We start from the raw sequence: 19,778 nt of genomic DNA, 5'->3' as shown, positions 1-19,778 counted from the left end.
CTCGCCTCTTCGTGCGCGGTTGTCACTTCTGACTCTTATTGATGGTGACACTCTCGTTGTCGCCACCTTGTGCTTCTAGTCAATCAATGTGTCACCACTGCAACTGTCCAGCCCCACCATTCGCGAGCGAGATGAACCGCGATCACAATGGCGTTCACCGTCGATATAGCCCTGCGTCGTGTGACCATAGACCAAGCAGTGTAGCGACTCGAAAACAAAAGTGGTAGATTAGCTAAAGGCGGCGATAATGGTGGCAGCACTACAGTTGGAGGTCGTTGCGGTGTTAGCCCCCCCGACTGGCCTGGACAAGCGCCTAGCACAACAATATGGCATTTGTACCTATATCGACTTGGTACCTTATACGCCTTGGTGATGACGGCCACGTCGTGGGACTGGACAGCGTCGCTGTAGCCTAGCACGATCGCGGGGGGGACGCCCGCGGACGCCAAGTACGCCGAGAGGGTCGCCAGAAACTGCTCGTGCAGCGGCGACTCGAGCAAAAGCACTTGGCACTTGGCAATGTCCTTGATCGCCGAGTGGGCGGCCATGTCGTTCACGTTCATATCTTGGTGCTGGATGACGCCAAACATAGCTGGCACGACATCGCGGAGAAGGAACGTGCCGACGACGTCGCGGTGCGGCATCGAGTCGCCGTCCGAGTCGAACCAGAGCAAAATGAAATGCTCGACAATCGTGGCGGCCGCGCGCACGACGTGGAGCTCCAAGTTGAACCCGTCGAGGACAAGCTGCAACACTTGGGGAAACGACGCCATGTTGCGCGCCGAGACAAAGACCGTCGCAATACGATGCTGCGCAATATGCATCAAGTACGAGTACATGTGCTTTTGCACCGTCGACCGATCTTCGGGCGCGAGGTCGGACGCCAAGAGCGCGCCGAGGTGCGTCAGGAACGGGATGACCGTGGCTTCGACGAGCGACACGAACGCTGGAACTGTCTTGTACGTGATCACGAGCTGGTTGAGCAGCTGGACGACCTCGATCACGTCGCTTGGGTCGCAGTGCTCCATGAGCACCAGCAGGAGGTCGCTCCGGTCGCAGAACGCATCGGGCTCGAGCAACGTCACCATGCGGTGCAGCGTGAAAATGACCTTGGACCGAACGGGCAGCGAGCGGGGGTACGCCAGTAGCACGCGCGCCGCGGATGCGAGCACCGTCGGAAACACCTCGGCTTGCTGCGGCAGCGACGACTTGCCCTTGAAGCCCTTGAGCAAATGGCCGATCGCGTTGAGCACGTGCGACATGTGCAGCTCGAGCTCGTCGCTCGGCGGCGCACCCAAGCACTGGTCGAGCAGCGTCAGTTGCGGCCCGAGGACAATCTGGGCGTACTGGCGCTTCGTCTCGTTGAACGGGAGCGACCCGACAAGGAAGCCCGTGAGCTCAAAGAGATACAATTGGTCGGCCCACGCCAGCGCCGACGCGGCCTCGGGCACCACCACCAAGTGCGGCTCGATGGCTTGGAGCAGCTGATCCATATGCGGATGGACGCTATTGCCGAGCGACTTGAGCAGCCGGAGCACGAGGTAGCAGGCGCGCGACCGGAGCGTGCCGTGGCGGTGCCCAACGCCGCCGGCGCCAAAGATGTGCGAGAGCAGCAAACTCAGCAGCTCCGGGTGCGTGCGCATGAGCGGCGCGTACCGCACGCAGAGTTCGTAGTACATGATGAGCGGGCGGTATTCCATCGACCCAAACGACGGCAAGTGGAGCATCGTGTGGTGCAGCGCGAGGACCATCTGCAGCAGCGGGCCGTTTTCGTCGTCGTAGTTGTGCGGGCCCTTGATCGTCGTCAAACCTTCCTTGAAGCGGTGCACGAGGCAGAGACACGCCTCGAGGTCGCGGTCTAAGAGCGAGCCGGTTGCGAGCTGCGAGAGCGACTCGGTCACGAGCGTGCCGAGGTACTGCAGCACGACATCAGGGCGAAGCCGGGCGAGGTTGACAAAAATCGCGAGCAGTTGACGGCGGTACGTCTCAAACTCCGACTCGTCGACCTCGTCGTCTTCGTCAGGAAACCGAAATTGGCGGGAAATACCATGGAGCCATTGAGGCAAATACAGCGACGGCGTGAAGAGATCCGCGCTCGACTCGGACCGGAGCAGACTGCCCATGGCGTTGACGAGCTCAAAGACTTCTTGGGACACATCGGTCACTTCGTGGGCAAAGAGGAACCACGTGAGCGGCATTAGCGTCGCCATGAACGCGGACGCTTGCTGGTACAAGGCGCTTTCGTTCGTTTGGCGGAACGTGTCGATGCACGTGATGAGCTCAAGGCCCATGCCGTTGATGACCTCGCCGACTTCTTCGCAAAAGTCGGCATCCTAGAAGATACCGTATCATTCCGCCAGCACGGAACGACCGCGGGGTCGTCTCAGCAGTACCTCGTCGAGCATCGGCTGCAACGTCGTGAGGAGCGGGATGAGCTCGAGGCTTTGAAAGAGCGCGAGCTTCTTGTCCGGCAGCATGCCTTTGGCGATGATCTCGTAGACGCAGTTGGCGGCCTTGCAGCGAAGGTCGTCGCGATTCGCGAGCGCATGAAAGAGCGTTGGCACAAAGCGCAACACGAGGCCAATGTCGACCCACGAAATGTATTTTTCGAGCGTCTCGAGCGCGCCGATCGCAAGCGGGAGCAGCTGATTGTCACCGGGGACGTACGCGCTCAGGACATTGTAAATGACGTCGAAGGACGGCGCAATGCACGCCGTCGGACCCTCCCGCATCGCATCCTTGATGCGCATGTTGTGGTCGGCGTCGGCACTCGAGCGCTGCGCGTCAAACTCGACGATTTCTTCGTAAATCGCAATCAAAATGCGAAAGTACATTTCGACCATGAACGGTCCGAGCGGCAGCAGCGACAACAGGTCGTGGAATGCGCCGGGCCAGCGCTCGGGGTAGTCGCGCCGCACCTGTGCCGCCACATCAGAATATGCAAACGAATCGAGCGTAGTGTCATCAAATCTACCAAGAGCGTAATGACGACAGCGAGCTTTGTCTTGAGGTACGCAGGCAGCTCGCGCTGGGTCTGAAGCCACTGCAGCAGCTCGGACCGGATCGCGAGCACCATGGCATCCGAGAGCGCCGGATAGGCGGCGCCGCGCGGGCTCAAATATTCCTACACCCGATTCGCCATACCGCATCGCTCGATACATGCAGGCAACGTACTTGGAGCGCCTGGAGAGCGTAGAATTTGACTTGCTCGTGGCCCGACGACTGGAAGAGCGCGAGGAAAGGCGCGTAGCTCGTCTGCTTGGCGTGCGTGCAGTACATCTCTGCGTCGGCCTTGATCGTCTGCGCGCTGGCGTCCGCTAGCGGCGCGTCCGCATACTGGAAGGCGAAGAGAATCGCGCGCTCGAGGTCGGCGAGCGAGATGGGCGTCGACATGCAACTGGCGTCGTCCTTTCCGCGATGGTTGGCCAATCGGAATTTGAACAGCCGCGTTTGATTGGCCAAAAAACCTGTCGTTTTGCATGCACCCATGCATTGCCAGAGGTTCTCGACAAGACCGGGGTGCGCACCCCGCGTCTCGCGAGCTCCTCGCTGCCTACCGCACTGCTGATGTATTGCTCACACACGGCGGTCGGGCTTGTGTGATTCGGCCGACAGCGGGGGCCGACCCGGGTCCCCATGTTGGTTGGGTGTTTTTAGCCCGGTGCAAAGATCGCAACAACACCATCACTCAGCTGCCGGTGGCGCGCTTTGCACGATATTCCTGCGGTCGCCATGAGTGCTTTCAAGGTGCTTGTGGCGACAACGACCCGAAGAGACGCAACAGCGAGCGAGTGGTCGCGACAAGGAGGGACGTTGTCGTTCGGGCGGTTTTCACCACGTTAAAAGCCATGAACTTGGATGCATGACACTGGTGGGGGCACTGTTTGCTGTCTAGTCACTTGGAGGCTTGGATTTGGCGCCATGGACCAAGACATATTGAACGCTGTCATTGAGCTGCAAGGATGGCACTACTGCAGCGACGAACCCTTCCTTTTTTGCCACAAAACGCAGCTCGCCGCTGCTTTCGGTCGGTCGGCGCGCGTTGGAACGCCCGTCACAGGTCATACGTTCTGGTTATACATAGTTGTCTACTCGGGTGGGCTACGTGATCTGCTGCTTACAGTATGACGCTAGGGTACACCCTTACCTTGTGGCCTTAGCCGTCGTTTTGAAGCAAGAGCGCGACACCGGCGAGGATCCACTTGGCCTTGGGCGTCCGCGTGTTCATTGTCGCCAAAAAGACGTACGTGGGCCCGCGCATCGACGTGACGTACACCGGGCACTCGTAGGTGCTGGGGTCGCGTCGGAAGTGGCCCACGGCCGTCGGGTCCCAATCGTCTCGGATCGGCACGGCACGGACATAGAGCGTGGGCAGCACACACACGGCTTCCTTGGGCTTGGCTTCGGCGAGGAATCCCGCGCACGGCACATCGTCGACGACATACGCGTCACCGTCGTCGCCATCGTCAGGCACGCACCAGCGCGCCCCTTCGAGAAAGAGGCCGTGCACAAACGCGCCTTTGCTGCTGCTACTGGCGGATGACACGAGATGCGTCTCAATCGTCATGCTATCGAGCGGCTGCTGCGTCGCCCGGGCGGTCACTTGCTTGACAGCGGTCAAGAAGGACGCGGGGTTGAAGAGACCGGAGAGCCACATCGAGGAAGGCAGCGCCCAGTCGGACCCGAGGACCCAGCGCGAGAGGAATGCCGCGCGTTCGAGGAGGTCGCTGTACCATGTGGAGAGCGACTTGCGCGACGGGTAGGCATACCTAGTCGCACGATTTAGTGCAATAGGACAATGTGTACAAGGTTGTACCGTTCCCAGGAACACGAATGGAGCGGATTCCGCCCCGGCACTTGCTGCAGCGAGAGGGCTTCGAGGAGCTCTTCCATGGCCTCCGACATGTTGAGGAGACCGTTGAGGCCTTTGGCGAGCTCGGTCAGCGACCGCCGCAGCACGCTCACAAGGGCATTCATGCGCGTGCATTCTTGCAGGGCAACGACAACGTACGGTGCCATCGGGTGGCTCTGCTCTAACAACGGCGCCGCGTCGTCACTGAGCTCACTCAAGTTGAACGGCTCGGGGAGGCGCTGCAGCAGACTCTGCACGAGCGCGGTGGCCGACGTCACGGGCGACGCACTCGCTGCCGCGGCCGAAATACCCAACAACGCACCCCCCGTGAGCGTGAGCTGGAAAAGAAGGTCGTCGCACGCCGTTGTCATGGTCAGGATCTCTGTGTTCGGGTGCAGCCCAAAGAGGAGCGGTGTCTCTTGCGGCAACTCGTGACCAATGTAGGTGGCATACTTGGAGTACGTAAACAGATACGGGTCCGGGGGTGAGAGCCCGGGCATGATATCCTTACCCCGCAGCGCATCTTCGGTGAGGAGTGTTGAGAGATACGTGCGGTTGGTGAGTCGATCCCAAAAATCGGTTATGTGGCCGCCGTACATGATGTCGCCAAAGATGAAGCGGAGGTCGTCCCACGGCAAAGGCCCGTCGAGCGTCTTGTCGACGTAGCGCTTGAGCACATCGGCGCAGAGCGTGAGGTCGCCGTTGTTGAACGAGTACGGTCGGCTCCAGCCTTGGGGCCCGAAGCGTCGGCGCCCAAGGACGAGCGCGTGATAGACGCAGAGTGCAAAGAGGCAGCCTTGAAACTCGTTGGGCTTCAAGCTCGTCTCGATGGTTTTGACCGAGAAATTGGCCCACGCGCGGGAGAGGTTGCTGCGCAAGTCCATTGGCGCTTCGTTGGCGACTTTGATGCAGCATTGAAGCAGCGACTCGGGCATGTTGGACATGGACGGCAGCGCCGGCGCCTCGGCCGATAAGAAGACGCGAAAGTTCGGGTCCGCTGTCTTGGCGCACTGGTCCAAGAGGCGCGTGAGCACCGGCAGCCACCGCGGCATGAGATGAATGTTTTGCAGTACGAGCCACGAGCCTGCGGTCGCAAATGCGGTGAGTGTCGCCTCCGCCGGCCCCTCTTGGCCCTGCCCCATCGAGATGTGCCGGAAGTTGCCCTTCTCCGACGTCATTTGCAGCTTCTGGCCGAGCTGCTCGATCGCAACTGTGGGGTCGACGCCGGGAAACAGGAGGAAAAAGATCGGCGTCGACGCCGAGCCTTCTTGGTAGATGGCCTCGAGGTCAAAGGGCGGCTGGTGCACATACGTCGGCCCTAAATGCTCTGCGATAAACGCGGAAAGCGCCGGAAGGAACCGGTCGGGACGTAGAATCCGCAGCAGTAGGAGCTGACTGATTTGACTTCGCTTTCGCCCAGGCATCTCGTGCGTTTCGGGGGCGTCCGTGTAGAACCACTCCTTCCACTCTTCCGCGTCGGCTTTCATCTCGTTTGGGAGCAACTGGAAGCCAGGGACGTCCTCGAGCTTGCGAAGCTTCTGCCATTGCGGCTCGGTGAGCCATTCGCTGAGCAGCCCCATCGCCATGGCCGTGTCGTCCATCATGGGCGTTGTCGCCAGCTACAGGTACACATTTGGCATCGTCCATGCACCGATCGACGTACGTAGGTGAGTTCGGTCGCCGAGATCGTGCCGCGCTGCCCGAGGATCGCAAAGCAGAGCTGCGCCGCCAGCAACAGCTTGTCCTTCTCGAGCAAGCCCCGTCGAACATAGTCAAAGACGCCTTGCGTGATGGACGCTTCGAGGTGGCCACAGCGCACGAGGATCAACGCGTCATCGATCGGAACATCGTCCTTGGCGGAGGCGATGATGAAATCCAAGTCGGTGGTTTCTTCGAGGACGCGGTCTTCGAGAAGCACGTCCTTGTCCCAGTGGAAGCGCTGCGACCCGATCACGCGCTTGGCCGCGAGCTTGAACCGGTTGAGCGCCGACGGCTTCTTGGCATCGTCGAGGTCCATTGGCGCGGTCGACGATTTCGCCGACTCCATGCCCCGCTGGAACATGACCACGAACGCGTTGAGCGAAAATACATAGTACGTGTGCAGCTTGTAGAGGTTGTTGATGACAAAGAAGAGCATCGCGCCGCGCGCCGCGACAGTTGCATATTTCTTGGAGAGTGCTGCGATCTCGGCTTCATTCGTCTGGGCGGCTTTCGACTGTGCTGCGACGACGTCCGCGGTCGCTTTTGTGGTCTCGAGGTCGACGATGAGCTCGACGTTCTCGGTGACTTCGCCTTCGGCGTCGGCGAGGCTTGTGAGAATTTTGTCTTCGAGTGCGAGCATTTTCACTTTGAACTGCGTCTGCTGTAGCATGAGCGCGGTCCGCGCCCGCGCCTTCTTTGGCCACTCCTACCTCTCCATGGAGCCTTTGCTAGGTACGAGTGGACACGAACCTTGCGTACGACGAGCGCCAACAACTGGTCTTCGAGGCCCTGCGGCGTCACTGCAAAGTTGACCAATGTCGTCTCGGCTTGGACTTCGGGCGGGTAGTGGGGGTTGGAGAGCGTCGTGTGGAGATACAAACGAAACGAGTCGACCCACTCGATGACCTTGTCGCCGAGCTTGAGACACGTTTTGCGTCCTAATCCCGACATGTATACACCAGCAAGTCCAATGGATACGGGTACCTTTGGTGATCGTGCAGCGACTGATCACCGGCCACAAGACAGGATCGATGCTCTCGTCCATGTGCTCAATCAGCAGCGACGCGCCCGTCTCGATCGCGTGCTCCAACACTTGAAGGAGGTTGCTGGCATAACGTCGGACAACGACGAGGTTTGCATGGTCTTTCGATCGCAGCCAGTGGATGGCTTGCAGCTGCGGGTCCACCAAGAGAGGCCAGCGCTTGCACGCACTCACGATCGTCCCATTCTCAATCGAGACGGCGTCGCTCGGCAACCCCGCGCTACGATATCAAAGCTGGGATGAGGCAGTCCACAATTTTTGCTTGTACGTACCCGATCCACGTCGCAATGTCGGTGGGGGGCGTCAAGAGCGACACCGGCGACACGTCGTCGCGCAGTGCGAGCGGTTTTTTGCCGTGTAAAATGAAAGGTCGCCAGTGCGTACTGAGAAGCAAGTCGCGGTACGGCTTTGTAAAGGGACCGGCATATGTGACAAAGGCAGCCGCCAACAGCACATCGCCGACGATCGTTTCCGCTTCGGCCTGTAAGATCTGGACGTTGGCGGCCCACCGAGTGTTTTCGCTGCCGAGCGCCGCCGTCAAGCGGCGTGCGAGGTTCATTTTCATTTTGCCCTTCTCGACGGTCGCAATCGCGAGGTTGACGTCGGCGTTTGTGCGCTCGTACTCGTCCGTGAGCTTGGCGAGCCGCTCCGAGAGTTGTCGCACCTATTCCGACTCGCTTTTGAATCATATTTTGACACGGTGTCTACTTTGGAAAGGACGGCTTCGAGCTTGTTGTTGGCCGCTTGCCACACCTCGGTGCAGAGCCTTAGGGCTTGCCGCTTGGGCTCGACCGACACAATGACGTCATAGTATGCGACAATGTTGATGACCCACGCGCAAAGCCCCGCGGCGGCCGAGTTTTTTTTTTCAATCACGTCGACGTTGAAATGCGATAGCTCCAAGAGCGGTCGAATCTCCTTCCAGTTGACATCGGGGACCGCATACGAATCCACGAGCGACTTGAAGTCTACAAGACATTAGACAAATTGTCCACACATGACACAACGGGCGTACTGTGCAGGTCGTCCATGAGTGCGTTGACGTTGGAGAGAAGAATCTTCTTGGCGCTTTCCCACGACCGGTCTTTTTCTTTGATTTTACCGTTCTTTTGAACGGGAATGTCGGGGTTGAGACCCGCAAAGAGCACCATGACGCTCGCAAAGATGTCGCCGACGCCCGACGGCGGCTTGGACATGGTCTTGCAGTTGCCGAGGTCCTTGCGGTTGAGCGTGTCAAGGGCGGCCATCGCGGCGTCAATCTAGGCGGTTCTTGGTCATTTTTCGTTGAAGTGTTGCATACCATGGGCAGCGCGGCTTCGAGGTCCTTCTCCGTGTCGGCCTTCTTGACCGACATCTCGTCGTGCATCACTTGGCACTTGGCGGCTTCGACGCTCGCTTTTTGGGTCTCGGTCTCGACCACGATCTTGTCGGCGGCGACCGCGGTTGCCATTTCTTCTGCTACCACCTTCTTCTCCATCGCCTCGGCGAGCATGACCTTGAGCTCGTCTTCAATGTTGGCGACGACATGCGACGTGGCGTCCATCTTGTCAAGCCCCGACTGGAGTCGAAAAATGTCCTAATGGGAATAATTGAGAACGAAAATGACGGAAAATACGGGAAAACGTCCGGCACGGACCGTCGATTTCTCGCGCTGCTTGCAGCTCAGAAGCGCATTGAAGAAGGCGAGGCACTCGAGGTACGTCTTGGGTGTAGTGTACACATTGCGGTGCTCGTCGTTCTTGAACGCGATAGCAACCGTGTTGACGGAGGCAAAGGCGTGCGGCATGAACGCCTCGACGGCCGTGAGCTTTTCATCGTGGAGTGTCGTGGCGCTGAGTGCCTTTTCTGCGACGCTATGGAGGGCATCGGCCGGCCACGGCTGGAACCAGTCGATGCCCGTGCAGTTGACGAGCGCGGGAAACCGCCGCGCCCACTGCCGAAGGCGCCCGTCGACCGGTGAGAAGCAGAGCACACAATGTACGTTGCGCTTGATTTGATCGAGAAAGTACGCCCAACTGGCATCCTTGTCCTATATGCCAATTTTTCAGTTACTATAGACCACAAGGAGAGTGCGTACGCCTTTGTATTTGGCTGCGACTTGGCTCACGACCGCATCTTGCTCCTCACTCGAGTAGAGATCGGGCACATTGCCAGATGAAAGCAAATCGTTGATGGCCACGAGCATGCGGTCGTGCTTGATGTCGGCGTCGCTCAAGAGAAAGACGACCTTGTCCCCTTTGAGCCCGGCGCGAGCAAACAGCGCTTGGAGATCGGCCTTGAAGTCGAGCAGACTAGCCATTTCATCATAGTCTTTCTCGATACCATGAGGCTTCGAGCCAAACCTGTAGCTCTGCGTGAGAGTGATGTCGACGGTACTGTAGGACGCCACGTGCGCAGCAAGGCGGGCGAGCGACTTGCGCCCGCTGCCGCCAACGCCGACGAGCAGCGCGTGGCCCGTCGTGAGCATGCGGACGATGCGCGCCACGTGTTCGAGGGCATCCTTGAAGAGAACGAGGTCCATCTTGGGCAAGAGCGCATTGTACTCGGTCAACGCGTCCTCGGCTTTTTGCCGCAGCTCCGTGTACGTCGTGATCTGGTCGTAGTCGCTCTCCGGACCATTGAGTGCGCCAAAGAGGATCGGGTCGGCGTGCTCGGGCGCAAAGAAGCGCTGGAACGAGACAGACGGAAATGACTTTTTGACGTGGTTCTGGATCATCACATTGTACTTGGCGAGGTCGGCGAGCGACACAAGCCGATCGGCGTAGACCCGTGCCGACTCGTGCATCCACAACAGCACCATTTTCGTCGTGTCCTATCGATGTTAGACATTATTGTTTATCAAATAACTTGTACCTCAAAGGCCGCGGGTTTTGAGAGCAAGAGGCCCGCAAAGACGTTCGAAATATGACGCAAATTGAACTCGTAATGAAAGTTGGCGGCTGTCTTGCGAAACGTCGCTGCCACTTGGTTGTGTAAGGCGAGCGCCGCTGTCATTTCGAAGGCGTTTAGGAAAGGACTAGGAAATGCGCAATATACCTTTGAGAAGCGCACCCGAGAGGCGCTTGACGTCGTCTGTAAAATCGGCAAGGTGCCCGTCCAAGAACGTCTGGTAGATGGTCACGAGGTTCGTCGGGCTCGGAAGCGCGACCGCAAACGTCACAAAATGGCGCTGGAGCCGCGGGTTGATCGAGAACGACCCGGCACTCGGGTTCATGCACGCAACAAACTGGCAGTCGACGAGGTGCTTGAGACTAAACTTGCTGCGGTCGTACCAGTGCTCGTAGTCGAGCAGCTGCCGGAGCAAGGCGAGCGCGCTCTGTGTGTTGTAGGCGTCCAGCATAGGCAAATTGACATCGTCCAAGAAGAAGATCCACTGGACGCCGGCCGTGATCGGGCCGTACGTCGAGCCCACGCGCTTGACGAGCTTGGCTTCCAGCATACTTTGGAGTGTCGGCGCGTTCGTGTAGTAGTTGAACGTCACGCGACTGGACTGGTAGCCTTTGTCATCCTGGTTGGTCAATCTTGTGCTCGCGTCGAGGTACCCGAGAAGCAGCCGCGTCTTGCCCGTGCCGGCCCCGCCAGCGAGCATGACGCCGTGCGACTCGCTCACCATCTTGTCGCTCCAAAATAGGACACTGGCCGTCTCGGGCGTCGGCACCGTGAGGTCGTACATGGCGACGCTGGCGTCGTACTTGACCGACGACGTGTACCATACACATGTCTTCCAGCTCTCAAACACGAGCGTTTGCGGGTTTAAAAAATAGTCGAACACCGTGTCCCGGATCGGCACCTTGATGCTCTTGAACTCGGCGCGCCACCAGTCGCTAAAGAGCTTGCGACTGTCGGTGCCGTCGTCGGCGGTCGTCGTCAGCGGCCCTCCGAACGCCCAAATGGACGCAAACCCACACACAATCTCAATCCGTTTGGTCTCGGCGACCACGCTTGCATCGAGCGTAGCATCGAGAAAGTAGAGAAGGGCTTGCACCGCGACGAGGTCGGGTCGCGGCACGATCGGCGGTAGCCGCTTGCAGTACGCGACGCATGGCTCGACGTACTTGAGCACAACTTCGCCGAGGCGACTGCGAACGTCGACCTCGGGCGAGGCATCGTTGAGCCAGCTCGCAATGAACGATCGGTACTGCATGCCTGCGCACTCAATGAAGACGGCAGATCACGAGAGGCGGGTACCGTCGTCGGCAGCCAGGTACAAGATGCCGGCGCGGGACACGGTCGCCGGCGTCGCGTACGTCAGGTCCTTGATCTCAAACAAAAGCCGCATGTACTTTTTGAGCGGAATGCGTTCGTTGGAGGCGAGTGTGAGCATCTTGTTGTCGTCCATGACCGAGTTCATCGACTCGATCCAATTTGCATCGAGATCGCTAGTCCATCTTGTTTATAACCATTTTTCGACAAAAATGTTATACCCGTCGAGGACGAGCCATTTCCAGTAGTCACCGTCGTCGTTGGCCAAGTCGCGCATGAGCTTGGAGAGTAGTCCGTCGCGCCACTCGCGCGTCGAGACGTGCATGAACCCATAGAGTTCGTCGGTCGAGACCACTTTGGGATTCAAGTCGACCAGTTTGACCTTGGTGCCCCGGAGCCCGCCAGCGTGCTGCAAGGTCGTGATGCACTCGGACTTGCCGGCGCCGGCCGGGCCAATCACAAACACACAGTGGCGCAGGGCCAGTAGCTCGTCGAGCTGCACCACTTTAAGCCGAAACCCGGGGTCCGGCCAGAGCCCAAGCGCTTCGCACGACGCTTCAATGTGCTTTTCAAGGTTGGCGTCCGTGGACCTCGTTTGTCCATCTTAGCGTTGATAGAATAGAATAGCAACGTACCGAGGAGGGTGCTCTTCAGGGAAAAGATCATTGAGAAGACCATGAAAAATAGGCTCGTCGGCCAGGACCAGCTTGGGCACGTTAAAGTCCCGCAACGCGCGTAAAAGGAGCTGGGACTCGCCGAGCGTTGGCTCGCTGCGCTTGAGCGCACCGGTAACCATAAGAATCGACTTGATTGCGCGAAGCCCCCAGTCGTAATGCTCTTGCTGCGAGAGGAGCTCCTTGCAGAGCTGGTACAGGTTATAGAACTTGGACGCAAGTGTCTTGGCCTGGGTAAACCCTTGGGCCATGAGCATGTTTTCGCAGATCAAGAGCAGGTCCGGCATCATGACTGTGATCGGACGGAAAAGGGCTTTGAGACCTTCCGGCAGCTCGGACCGCCCGAGGTACCCCGGGTTCATCGTGATAAAGGTGCCGCACGTTGGGTCCAAGCCGACACTGTCGCCTACACCACGGCCATAAGCATTCCATGCAGAAATATACATATGAAAAAGACGCAAACTGGACCTTCGAGAACGATCGACGCCGCGCCGCTTCGAATGCCATCGCACACGGCTTTGAATTGCACACAGCAGACGCTGAGCACTTCGGGTATGAGGCGGTTGAATTCGTCAAAGCAGCCCCACGCGCCGCTGGACGCCAACCCTAACCCGAGTTACGTCTTGTACCGCGACCATTGTGTACCTTTGAAAATGTTGCCAAGGCTTTTGTAGTCCATCTCGGGCGAGCAGTTGAAGACATAGCACGCTTTTCCGAGCGCACTGGCGAGGTCTTTTGTGGTCTCGGTCTTGCCCGTGCCTGCGGGTCCCGCCGGCGCGCAGCCCATGTGCAAGTGCAGTGCTTGGGTCGCCGTCACATACATGCGGTCCGTCAACGGCGTAATGACGAGGCGCGGGCCGTTGCCGAGGTACTCGAGGCCATATTCGAAGCTTGCATCGCAAATATCGAGCGACGGCGTCGCCTCCAGGACCAGCCTACATGCCACCAGCGTTGCATATTTTGTCGTTGTTGGACAAGCAGCGATAAGACGTACCGGGGCTTGAGCTGGGCTTGCCACACAAAGGAGGCCGCCGAGGTGATGTGCTGGGACACCATGGACTGGAGAATGTCCCGGCCGTGCGCATCCAGCGTGATGAGGCACATGATGCGCATGCGCGCATCTTCGCTCAGCGACGTTCGCGTCAGCTTGATGAGCTCTTGGAGCTGGATCGAGACGACTTCGAGGAGCTCGCCCAGAGCGTTTTCGTGGCCTTTGGCGATCGCGCTAAATGCGCCTTCAACGTGCTTGACGTACTCAATGCCGGCGACCAAGAGGACGACCTACTTGCTTTGGTTCCTTTGTTGTGTGTATCAAGACAAGAACCTGCGCCGGGTCGAGGAAGGCGGCTTCGGGCGTCCGCGCTGAGAGCCACTCGACGCGGTTGAGCGTCGGGTACCGCTTCACAGAGCTCTTGATGCTTTCGAGGAGCGTTTGTTGCATGGCCAAGTGCGCGTCTGTCAAGTACGCCTCGACTTTGCCCGTGAGCGCGAGCGGCGAGAGGAAGCGGACGACTTCCTTGCCGACGCTTGCGACAAACTGCACGATAATGTTTGTGTGCTCAAATGCAAAGCTCTCGGTCGCGAGGAAGACCTTGTTGAGGTGCTTCAAAATGAGTTCGGGGCGGCTTCCGTTGGAGAGAATATCGAGCAAGTCGGCTTCCGACGTAAAATAAAAGCGCGGAAAGAGCCGACGTTTGCCTTCCAAAAACTCGATCAGCGACGTCTGGCACGTCTGCAGGGTGGAAATGAGTGCTTGAAGGTGCGCCACCTGATTTGGGTGGTCCGTACACGCTACTTCGACCGTGGCATCGAGACATTAGGAATGAAAAGTAGGTACCTCGCAGCACAATGCGCACGTCGGCCATGGCGTGGAGTAGGGTCTTGACCGCGCCGTCGACGATCGCAAACTGTTCGGCGTCTCGTGGCAACTCGCGCTTGACCTCTTCCGAGCCAATAAAGAGCGGCTCCAAATAGGCCCACGTGCGCTGGATCTCGCTCAGCGCCGCCGTCACGTCGGCAATCGTGCTACATCCGCATATTGTCTTGCATACTATAGACAATAAATGTACCTGAGTTTGTCGGCCCACACTTGGCTCGCGGCTTGGAAGAACGCCACGCGACCACTGAGCATCGCTTGCACGGCCACTTGGTCGGCCTCCAAGATCTCGACGTCTTCGTCGCGGACGCGGAGAAGGGGCACGTCTGTCTCGTCGTACGACGACAGTTCAAATGCGATCGTGTCCCAACGGCCTTCGATTTCGGCCAAGGCCACTTCAATCCGTTGCTCCTTCTGTGCGCGGTCCGTAAGGTCTTCGATGTCCTTGCTGTGATCGGCAAGCGAGAGACGCATGAGGTCGCCAAATTTGAGGTCGAGCGACTCGATCGGGTTGGGAAATGTCGTTTGCAGCAAGCCCATGAGCTCTTGCCAGTGCCGCGCCTGCATGGACGGGTGTCGAAGCGCTTGGTAAAGCGGGCAACTCAGTAAAAAGTCGCGCGTCATGGCTTCGAGCCCCAAGTAGACACTGCTTTCCTTAATGTCGCGGTCTTTCCCGACACCTTTGACGCTGGCCATGAGACTCCGCGCTTCGTCCTCGAGCATGCCGCCGTCCAAGTCGGCCCAGAGAAGGTCCCGCACAAACGCCAGTTTGCGGCCAACGTCGTCGACGCAGTGCCACACAGCGCGCAGGCGGTCGAGGCACCGCGCGATGCCATTCATGACGCGCTCGGACGGCTCCATGAGCGGAAGGCACTCGAAAATCTCGGCGATGTGCCGCATCTGCTGAAATTTGGCGTCTTCGTCACGATGACAAATCGCCGCTTCGTCGAGTTGCCGGAGGCCGCCTTTGACGCCCGTCTCAAAGCGCCAGATGGGCAGGGCCTTGAAGCACTCGTGGTACGCGAGCACGGTCGTATGGTGAGCTTGAATGTCGCTTTTCGTGCGCGACGCCTGGGCTTGCAGACGCGGTGCAATCTTGCCCGCGACCATGGGCACCTTGAGAAGCAAGTCCGACCACGTTTGTTCCAGATCACGGAGCGACGCCTTGTCGCGCTCGACGTCGACGGTCGTCCCCAGATATGCGAGCATGCTTCGAACCTTGGCCAGTCGATGGCGCGTCTCCGTGCCCCGCTTCTCGATCATAAAGAGCTGCTCCTTGAGTTGAATGAGCGCGGGGGTGTCTTCGGCCGATGAAAGCGACCCTGTGAGCTCGATCTGGAGCCCGCGCGCGCACTCGGCCATCATGGCCGTGAGCGACGCCATCTCCATGGCCACGTTGTCCAAGAGGAGCTTGCCGTTCATGCGGTTGCCGTCGCGGGCGACATTGTCCTCAAACGTGACGACCAGCGGAAAGCCGTAGAGGACACCGGCGGTGCCCCCAAAGGTGCCAAGGAACTCGATGACAATCTCGTACTCACCGCGCGTTGGCGCAATGTACGTGACCATGTACATGCCGTTCTCCAGGTCGGTCACTTCGACTGGAATGTCGCGGTCGTCGGCTAAGCAGCGCACCGTGATACCAAACGCATCGCCGCCGCGCGTTCGCACATTGCCGGCGCCGTCGCAGGCTTGTACAACGAACGCGACCGGCTCCGAGATGGCGGCGCCCGAGAGGACGCCTGGGCCAAAGACCAACGAGGTTGCGGCCGACGTGACAGCGAAAAAGTTGAACGTTTGGCTCGTCGTCGTAAACGAGTCGCCTTGAAGCGCGACGCGGACTTGGACGTCGCCGGGGGGGAACCCCGAGTAGTCGGGCGTGACGACTGTGAGCATTTCTTCGCTCACAAACGTCCCCGCGACGTCCAATGTGCCCTTGCGACAGGCGAAGCGAACGATGACAGGCCGAGACACAAAGTCGATGCCTTCGATCGTCAGGAGCGTACCGCCCGTGATGGCGCCAAAGGTCGGGAAGAGCCCCGTGATCGCGTACGGCGGCCCGACGACGCAGCTCACGTCGAGTGCAAACACATCGTTGAGCCACGAGTTGGCCCACCCGCCGCATATCAGTAAGCGACTGCCTTTGTCGTCGTACGCGAGCGTCGTGTCGGAGCGGGGCGCGGGCGGGGCGCCCGAGATCAACGGCACGTGCCACTGCAATGTGCCCGAGTCGAGGACGCTAATGTCGTTGGCAAATGCGCCGGGTGCACCGTACTCGTTGGTCATACCGAGGACGCCCCCAAAGCAAAAGATCTTGGCGTTCGGGATCGCCAAGACGGCGCACGACGCGTGATTCCAGCGCGGCGACGTGTGCGCCATGTGACTGCCCTCGACGCTGCTCCACGACGATGTTTCCGTATCGAAAATGAACAAGTCGTTGAACTGCTGCGAGCAATTCCAGCCGCCAAACACAAACATTTTCGTGTCGACCGCGCACGCTTGATGGCCCGACCGCTTCTCCGGAACCTTGCCCTTGACTGTGATTTTCACCCAGCTCATGTCGTCAACGTTGAGTGCATACAAGTCGTCAAAGTCGCGCCGACTGTAGCCTTGGCCACCGTACCCGCCAAAGATGTAAATGTCACGGTCGACGAGACAGGCCGAGTGCCCGCCACGGGGTGGCGGGCAGTTGGGCCACCCGAACGAGACGGACGATGGCTTGGCGTTGCGCGGCGACGCCTGCGGCACGGGCTGGCTCCACTCCATCGTGATCGGGTTGAAGACCCAAAGGTCCTGGAAGCGGGCCGTCGCCGAGTGGAAGCCGCCAAACACAAAGATCTTATTGTCGACGTTCGTCGCGCTGTGCTTCCAGCGCGCGGCCGGGCCTTTCCGAAAGAGGACGCGACTCCAGTCGCACGTGCCGTTGGTGTTGATGCGCATTTGGAATAGGTCGTTGGTCGGCCCTGGGGGGTCGGCATAGTCGCAGCCGCCAAAGAGGAACCCGTTCGAGCCGACGATCGTGAGCGAGTGACCGCTGCGCTTGGACGGGCCATCGCCCGTGCAAAGCACCTTGGCCCACTCGAGCTGCGGTGCTACGTTGAGCTCCGCCTCGTCCTCCATCAATGGTCGATCAGGCGCGCCGGCTCGAGATGACCTTTCGTAGGATCGCGGCTGGGCCAATCCGCGGCACGGACGCGTACTATTTTGTCCAATCAAATTGCATCCTGGGCACGCCTCTCAGCCATGCATGGGAAATCATGGGTCGTACTCCTGAACCAACAAGATTTGTAAAGGAGAGCTATCTACACTACTCGCACAAATGCAACACGAGTGCTACGACGCAGAAACGAGGAGGGCTTGTTCTCGGTCCACACTATCTCGGTTCAATTGGTCCGCGTAAATCCTGTACGTGCTTGGATTCGGATTGGGTCGAAGCATTCGATATTTAGCCAATCAAACACATCGAAAGCGAGCCAGGGCAGCATTTGCACTGTGCATCATCGCAAGTCGTCGCAAGAGCATAAAAAGGTTTTGTTATCCTTAGTCAGAGTATCTCGCCGGATTCACAGAGCCGACCGCGACATGGCGGTCCGCCCCGTCACGAACACAAGCCGGGGCCAGAAAAGTCGATCTTTTCCGCCAATCATATGGTGCTTGATTTTTGATCCGCGTATCCAGCAACGTCGACGACCCACGCACCTTAGGTGGCGTGTATACCTAGGTACGCGGAGCGATGAATGGCGCGCCAGAGACACGCGCCGCGTGGCGTTTATGTCCCCAGCAATCTCGCGAGATTGCACTTTCTCCCAGCTGCCAGTTTCCCTTTTCCCTCCAACTACAGTACCCCAACACCATGAAGGTCGCCTTCTTTTCTGCGCACGTGTACGACACGGAGTCGATGCAAGCCATGGCCAAGGCCGAGAACATCGAGCACGACCTGCACTTCTTTGCCCACCGCCTCACGCTCGGCACGGCCCAGCTCGCGGCCGGCTGCGATATCGTCGTCATCTTTGTCAACGATACCGCCAACGCGGCCGTGCTCCGCAAGCTTCACTCGGTCGGCGTCAAGGCGCTCTTGCTGCGGTGTGCCGGCTTTGACATGGTCGACCTCGACGTCGCGGCCGAGCTTGAAATGCCCGTGCTGCGCGTGCCGGCCTACTCGCCGTACGCGGTCGCCGAGCACGCGGCCGGCCTCATGATGACGCTCAACCGCAAGTACCACCGCGCCTACAACCGCACCCGCGAATTCAACTTTAACCTCCAAGGTCTCCTTGGCTTTGATCTGCACGGCAAGACGGTCGGTATCATTGGTACCGGCAAGATTGGCGCGCTCTTTGGCAAGATTTGCGTCGGCTTTGGCTGCAACGTGATCGCGTACGACGTCTTCCAGAACGCCGAGGCCTTGAGCTACGGCATTACGTACAAGAGCGTCGAAGAGGTGATTGCCGAGTCGGACATTATCTCGCTCCACTGCCCGCTCTTCCCGTCGACGCACCACATTATCAACAACGACTCGATCGGTCGCATGAAGAAGGGCGTCATGATCATCAACACGAGCCGCGGCGGCTTGATCAACACCAAGGCGCTCATCCGCGGCCTCAAGAACGGCCAAGTGGGCAGCGTCGCGTTGGACGTCTTTGAAGGCGAGAATGGTATCTTTTACGAAGACCACTCGGGCGAGATCATGGCCGACGAGAATTTCACCAAGCTCTTTACGTTCCCCAACGTGCTCGTGACGGGCCACCAGGCGTACTTCACCCAAGAGGCGCTCGCCAACATTGCCAAGACGACGATGGACAACATCAAGGCGATCGAGTCGAACGGCCCGTTTGTCAACCAAGTCAAGAAGTAATAAGTCGCGTGGAGGTTTAATAAATATACAAAGATACATAATTGTCGTTCGTTGTACATACTCTGGTATCTGGTTGTCCTGTTGGCGCGCCTTCCAGCACGCAACGATGCATCTCGTCGAGCTGACGAGGCGAGAATGGCCGAGTCTTTTTGTTGGGTACGTCTTGACTGGCTATGTGCTTGCAAAGACGACTGTGTACGAAACAAAGGCGATTGCAGCCAAGTGGTGCTGGTCCCTTGCCAACGTCGGTCTGCGACATGCCACGACCAGGCTTGCTCCTCGTGGAAGAATCCCTCGATCCCACACCCAAGCTACTCGTTGCCCCACATGGTGCCACGTCATAGTAGTACTAGTTGTATCAACGAACCCAATTCTGCCTGCCCTCTCGTCGTCGTGAAGCCGCGAACGCGGGTCCACGGGGCGTCACCGCGCCGTTGACTACGTGCGTGTCTACAGCGCACCGATGCCGTCGACAGAAAAGATGCCATGTGGCGTGTCTTTACTGCATGGATACCTTCTTGAAGGGACCCTCCAAAGTGAAGCCACGTTGCAGCGCACGCAGCATATCCAGCCAACGAAAA

General features: G+C 58.9%; 3 protein-coding genes across 3 annotated transcripts; 1 reads left to right on the top strand and 2 right to left on the bottom strand.

Annotated features, from left to right (window-relative positions):
* Positions 1-199: 199 nt before the first annotated feature.
* On the bottom strand, positions 200-3,424 carry SDRG_03151 (hypothetical protein). The gene is made up of 5 exons (XM_008608773.1): positions 3,175-3,424; positions 2,975-3,124; positions 2,394-2,918; positions 357-2,333; positions 200-313 (listed from the first exon to the last, which is right to left on the bottom strand). Exons 1-5 carry the CDS (start codon positions 3,391-3,393, stop codon positions 284-286), a joined length of 2,901 nt encoding a protein of 966 aa, XP_008606995.1. The 5' UTR covers positions 3,394-3,424; the 3' UTR covers positions 200-283.
* Positions 3,425-3,797: 373 nt separating this feature from the next.
* On the bottom strand, positions 3,798-17,505 carry SDRG_03150 (hypothetical protein). The gene is made up of 23 exons (XM_008608772.1): positions 14,542-17,505; positions 14,310-14,497; positions 13,797-14,263; positions 13,467-13,753; positions 13,118-13,407; positions 12,941-13,078; positions 12,434-12,878; positions 12,020-12,388; positions 11,784-11,974; positions 10,632-11,741; positions 10,449-10,582; positions 9,938-10,407; positions 9,673-9,886; positions 9,232-9,624; positions 8,896-9,171; positions 8,611-8,854; positions 8,304-8,563; positions 7,868-8,259; positions 7,538-7,815; positions 7,304-7,491; positions 6,516-7,259; positions 4,817-6,471; positions 3,798-4,769 (listed from the first exon to the last, which is right to left on the bottom strand). The coding sequence occupies exons 1-23, from the start codon at positions 17,463-17,465 to the stop codon at positions 4,157-4,159; spliced, it is 12,270 nt and encodes a 4,089-aa protein (XP_008606994.1). The 5' UTR covers positions 17,466-17,505; the 3' UTR covers positions 3,798-4,156.
* A 664-nt stretch (positions 17,506-18,169) lies between these two features.
* SDRG_03149 (D-lactate dehydrogenase) lies at positions 18,170-19,263 on the top strand. The gene has a single exon (XM_008608771.1). It carries the CDS (start codon positions 18,199-18,201, stop codon positions 19,195-19,197), a length of 999 nt encoding a protein of 332 aa, XP_008606993.1. The 5' UTR covers positions 18,170-18,198; the 3' UTR covers positions 19,198-19,263.
* Positions 19,264-19,778: the final 515 nt, after the last annotated feature.

The sequence above is a fragment of the Saprolegnia diclina genome (assembly GCF_000281045.1).
Source record: "Saprolegnia diclina VS20 unplaced genomic scaffold supercont1.7, whole genome shotgun sequence".
Taxonomy (NCBI): domain Eukaryota; phylum Oomycota; class Saprolegniomycetes; order Saprolegniales; family Saprolegniaceae; genus Saprolegnia; species Saprolegnia diclina.
Note: the sequence above shows the minus strand (reverse complement) of the source record. Positions and strands in the feature narration are given on the sequence as shown.

What these genes read in the sequence shown, in the direction of transcription:
- SDRG_03151 (XM_008608773.1), bottom strand. Translation starts at nt 3,393, where the DNA reads ATGTCGACGCCCATCTCGCTCGCCGACCTCGAGCGCGCGATTCTCTTC. An exon ending in ACGCTCTCCAGGCGCTCCAA is followed by an intron (nt 3,125 to 3,174) that starts GTACGTTGCCTG and finishes AATCGGGTGTAG; the next exon opens with GAATATTTGAGCCCGCGCGG. An exon ending in CTGTCGTCATTACGCTCTTG is followed by an intron (nt 2,919 to 2,974) that starts GTAGATTTGATG and finishes GTGGCGGCACAG; the next exon opens with GTGCGGCGCGACTACCCCGA.
- SDRG_03150 (XM_008608772.1), bottom strand. Translation starts at nt 17,465, where the DNA reads ATGGAGGACGAGGCGGAGCTCAACGTAGCACCGCAGCTCGAGTGGGCC. An exon ending in GGCGTCGATCGTTCTCGAAG is followed by an intron (nt 12,879 to 12,940) that starts GTCCAGTTTGCG and finishes GCCGTGGTGTAG; the next exon opens with GCGACAGTGTCGGCTTGGAC. An exon ending in CTCGGGTGCGCTTCTCAAAG is followed by an intron (nt 10,583 to 10,631) that starts GTATATTGCGCA and finishes TCGAAATGACAG; the next exon opens with CGGCGCTCGCCTTACACAAC.
- SDRG_03149 (XM_008608771.1), top strand. Translation starts at nt 18,199, where the DNA reads ATGAAGGTCGCCTTCTTTTCTGCGCACGTGTACGACACGGAGTCGATG.